At 37.6% G+C, this 4,060-nt stretch overlaps 1 protein-coding gene across 1 annotated transcript; it reads right to left on the bottom strand.

Moving 5' to 3' along the window:
• Positions 1–1,061: 1,061 nt before the first annotated feature.
• zgc:64022 (Ras-related and estrogen-regulated growth inhibitor-like protein) lies at positions 1,062–3,122 on the bottom strand. The gene is made up of 4 exons (XM_067412073.1): positions 2,968–3,122; positions 2,831–2,884; positions 2,645–2,721; positions 1,062–2,315 (listed from the first exon to the last, which is right to left on the bottom strand). The coding sequence occupies exons 1-4, from the start codon at positions 3,080–3,082 to the stop codon at positions 1,899–1,901; spliced, it is 663 nt and encodes a 220-aa protein (XP_067268174.1). The 5' UTR covers positions 3,083–3,122; the 3' UTR covers positions 1,062–1,898.
• Between the last annotated feature and the right edge of the window lie 938 nt (positions 3,123–4,060).

Raw genomic sequence — 4,060 nt, 5'->3', positions numbered from 1 at the left:
ATTGTTCAAGTTCCCAATCACTGCTATTATTTGACTGACAGACGGCAGCGGTTGCAGTTAAAAATCATAATTTGCGTTCGACTGAAGAAAAAAAGTCACCTACATCTTGGATGCACTGGGGGTAAGCAGATAAACATCAAATTTTCATTTTTGGGTGAACTATCCCTTTAATGACAGAAATTTCATTTTTGGGTAATCTAACCCTTTAAGATTGACTGAGCTTTGTATTTTACTGTTATTTAGGGATTAAGACTGAAGGGGTGCATGAAAACAAAGGTAATAAAATACATTCAATTTAGGCTTTCAGTGTAATTGAATTTTTGTAGTTTCATTTCTTTAATCCGTTAAACCCTAATGTCATACACATAATGTGTGATTATCTTGATCTTACAGGGACAAAAGGTCATTTTTCTGCTTAATGCTGAAATAGTGGTCTGGTCTTTCAAAATGTGTTAAAAACAAACAAAAAAAAACTCAATCATTTAAGCGTACAGTACACACAAAAAAAATACAGTACACACACAGGTCAGTAGTAAGTGTAAATATTAATATGAATAAAACAGGGTGTGGTCTTTGCAAGTAGATTGAGTGCCAGTCCTTAATTTAGTCTACAAGTTTGCTCTTTGTTAACAATTCAATTCTAAACACATTTCAATCAGAAGGACAGTTTTCCAGGATTTTTCCTTACCAACTTTGATACCAGTGAATCCAGTAGCGTCTGAAATGTGCACGCTGTTGCTGATCTGGAGTACAGACATTGCCCAGCACCACAATCTTGAATTCATCAATTAAGGAGGTCATTGTCAGCAGTCTGAATAGTGACTAGAGTCAGAGCTATTAGGAAGCAAGGAGGCCAATCACCATTTTAAGACAAGCTGCAGATTATAAAGGATGCATTACTGCTATTAGTATTACATTTATGCATTTGGCTAGATATGGTCACATGATTATTTAATGGAACAGCACATTGTGCTGTAACTATACCTAAAAAAAGCAACAGAGAAATGTAAATCTTTAACATGTTTTATTATAAAACAATATTAGCATATTGTTTTGCACTTGCAATATATACAATCATCTGTGTTTAACAGTTAGCAACACTAATGCATTGAATGAAACAGTTAGGACTTTAAAAATACATTATACTGAACAAAGTTAAGGATCGACCATGGTAAAAATGGGCATAATTTTGAAATAATGTCAATTTACATGACTGTAAAAAGAAAGTCTTCCACTTTTAGCACTTTATATGATCATTATGCATGGACTTCTTAGGAGCAAAACAAATAATCTGAACATTTTCATTAAAAACTGCTACATTGTCACAATATTCATGTATTATGTGTTGGAGGCCACATTTTAGAACCGGTGTCATTTAATTGCATAGGGGCTAAGAAGCATTGAGCCGACAATTGCACTTATTAGCTACAGTAAAACTGATAGAAGTACAAAGAGAGAACTGACAGTTTACAACATACAGTATATTAAAAAAACAAGAGTGAGCAATGGAGACAGTACTATTCTTAAACTTAAATCTAAATTGAACATTCTTAGAACATTCAGGAATATGGGGCCTTTCACACAGGACACGTTTCTTCATTCAAAAACAGAACAAAGCAATAAAACAGAAGGGGGTCTAGAGACATTTTTAACTTGACAGGCACCTTAAGTGATGCTCAGGGTGTAAGGTGGCAAAAAACAGTGACATAATGGCCAAAGATGTCTGTCCATACATAGACCAACTAAAAATAGCACAGATGGAACACAGTGTGAACGGCCCCTAAGATTGTCAACTTGCAAAAATCCAGTTGAGATCAATAATCAGTCTTTTTTCCAATATGGATTTCATAAAGGGCTTATCCCTGATTCTTCCACCGCTTTAATGGGGAAATGTAAAACTATTCAGTCCGCTTTCTTCCAAACACGGCCGACATGCTCCTCACGATACCTTTGAAGCCTGCGGTGCCCTTCTTGAGTGCCCTCGCCTCTCGGATGAGCTCAAACAGTTCATGAAACACCATCAGCACTCCGTGGTACGTCTCAGCAGCGGAGACCTCAAAAAACCCACAGTCCGCCGAGAGCGCCAGCAGCCGGCCCTCCTCGCTTGACACTGTACGTCGGTGCTGGAGGTCTCTCTTATTCCCCACGATTATGATCTGAGCTGTGCTGGCCAGTTTTTGCTTGGCTTGTCGTATGCACTGCACTTGTTGCCGCACCACATTGAAGCTGGCGCGGTCACAGATGCTGTAAACAAGAATATAGCCATCCGCCCACTGCAGCTGTCTGTCGCTGATGTATCCTGACTCCTCTCCATTCTGAAACAAGATATTTATCCATTACTTCTATGGTGGTACTTTCTTGCTTGTACTTAATATTACCAGAAACTATTCAATAGGTACTACTAGTTTATTAGTCGCTCACAACCATCCCAAAAGTTAGTATTAATTAGTCATTTATTTGTAATTTTTTTTTAGATGTTAGTTTACATATCCCAACTGCTGTAACTGATTTATTTAATAAAATGTACAACTAGTAGATCGTTTTAAGAACAATTTGTTAAATGTTAAAACGGCTTGCCATACTATTGCCATGCAAAACACTTCCAAGCATTCTTTTATCGTGGAATTTGCAAAAAGATGCTTACCTGAGGGCAAAGCGAATCCCAGATGTTGAAGCAAATATCACGCCCGTCGATCTTGTCTGTGTGACTGTATATTGATTCTGTGAATTAAAAACAAAACAAACATTAAGCAAAACGAAGGTTATTTTACTGCAAATCACAATGGGCATCAAAACAAACAAGTGATAATCAGTAGGCTAATCTGTTTACCTATATCTCCATATTCTCCAATGAATCGCCTCGTTAGAAAGCGCACGGTGAGGGCTGTGAAGAATACAAATAGAGGTCGTTAGAGCTGTAATTCAGACTGTAAAATAAGATACAGGCAAGGTTGCTGCAGAACTTACCAGACTTTCCAACGTTCTCAGCTCCAAGTAACAAAATGTTGGCCTCCACTTTCTGCTGGTTGCCTTCCATGGTTTTGCTGCTGTAGCGAATGCGTGGTTTCACCTGAACAACCATTGGTGGGAATGCTGGAACAGGGTGTTGGTAGAGTCCCACAGTGTGCAGGTGTTGAACATAGCGAAGCGCACTAGAATGCGTGTTTAAATAGTCTCAATATGCCTGGGCGGGGCTTCCTCCAGACTGACCAATCAGAACGAAGAGCGTCTTGTTTTTGAGGTATAATTTATTAGAATATTTTTCTCTACGCACAGGAAAATATTATTTTTAGAAATTCAGTATATAAGATAAATAAACAGTAAAATAGACATGTTTTATTATTAGCGAATGTGTCATTGTGAAGTAGGTCTATGAAATTTGGATGAAGCAGAAAGCTAGTTTTGTTTGTTTGTTTTTAACCGTCAACAATATAATGCACATTGATTCGTGGATAACATAACTTTATTATTATTATTATTATTAGTATAACTCAGGGTTTATCACATTTCAGTAACGGCCCTTGTCAAGGCATGAAACCCATCCAGCGATGGGCTATGAATTGCAAATGCCTCTAAATGAGATGTTGTCTTTAGCAACTAATTACGACTACATTAAATTAGCAAAACAACACAGACATATAGCCCTTCTTGATCTGCCATGGCAAACGCTTTTTCATGACAATATGCAATTCTCCAGCTTGCATTGAGGAGGGGGTCCTTACAGCTGCCGCGGTCTTCATTAACCGTTAAATGACAATTTTCTTTAAATTACATTGTTCAGATTCTGCTCTAAGTCTCATTGCTGTGAGCATATGATTGCTCTTATCGTTTATCTGCAATCTCTGAGTCCATTTTGTTGACATCAACATACTCTGCTAATTGTTAAAGAGCGACACCAAGTGGCATATGCGACAATTTGAAGCAGCCAAGGCTAGGAGAGGTTTGAGACAACAGAGAATGAATGAATGATCCAAAACAACATTTCTCCTCTAAATTACAAGGTAGGCCTATAGATCAACATAGACTAATTTACCTATTGTGCTCAGACAAATTTGGAAAA

This window comes from Chanodichthys erythropterus, chromosome 15, assembly GCF_024489055.1.
Source record: "Chanodichthys erythropterus isolate Z2021 chromosome 15, ASM2448905v1, whole genome shotgun sequence".
NCBI lineage: Eukaryota > Metazoa > Chordata > Actinopteri > Cypriniformes > Xenocyprididae > Chanodichthys > Chanodichthys erythropterus.
This window is presented reverse-complemented; position numbering and strand designations above follow the sequence as displayed.

Excerpts from the sequence above, each read along its gene's own strand:
- zgc:64022 (XM_067412073.1), bottom strand. The coding sequence starts at position 3,082 with ATGGTTGTTCAGGTGAAACCACGCATTCGCTACAGCAGCAAAACCATG. Across the intron at positions 2,885-2,967 it reads TGAGAACGTTGGAAAGTCTG|CCCTCACCGTGCGCTTTCTA; the intron begins GTAAGTTCTGCA and ends TATTCTTCACAG. Across the intron at positions 2,722-2,830 it reads TGGAGAATATGGAGATATAG|AATCAATATACAGTCACACA; the intron begins GTAAACAGATTA and ends TTTAATTCACAG.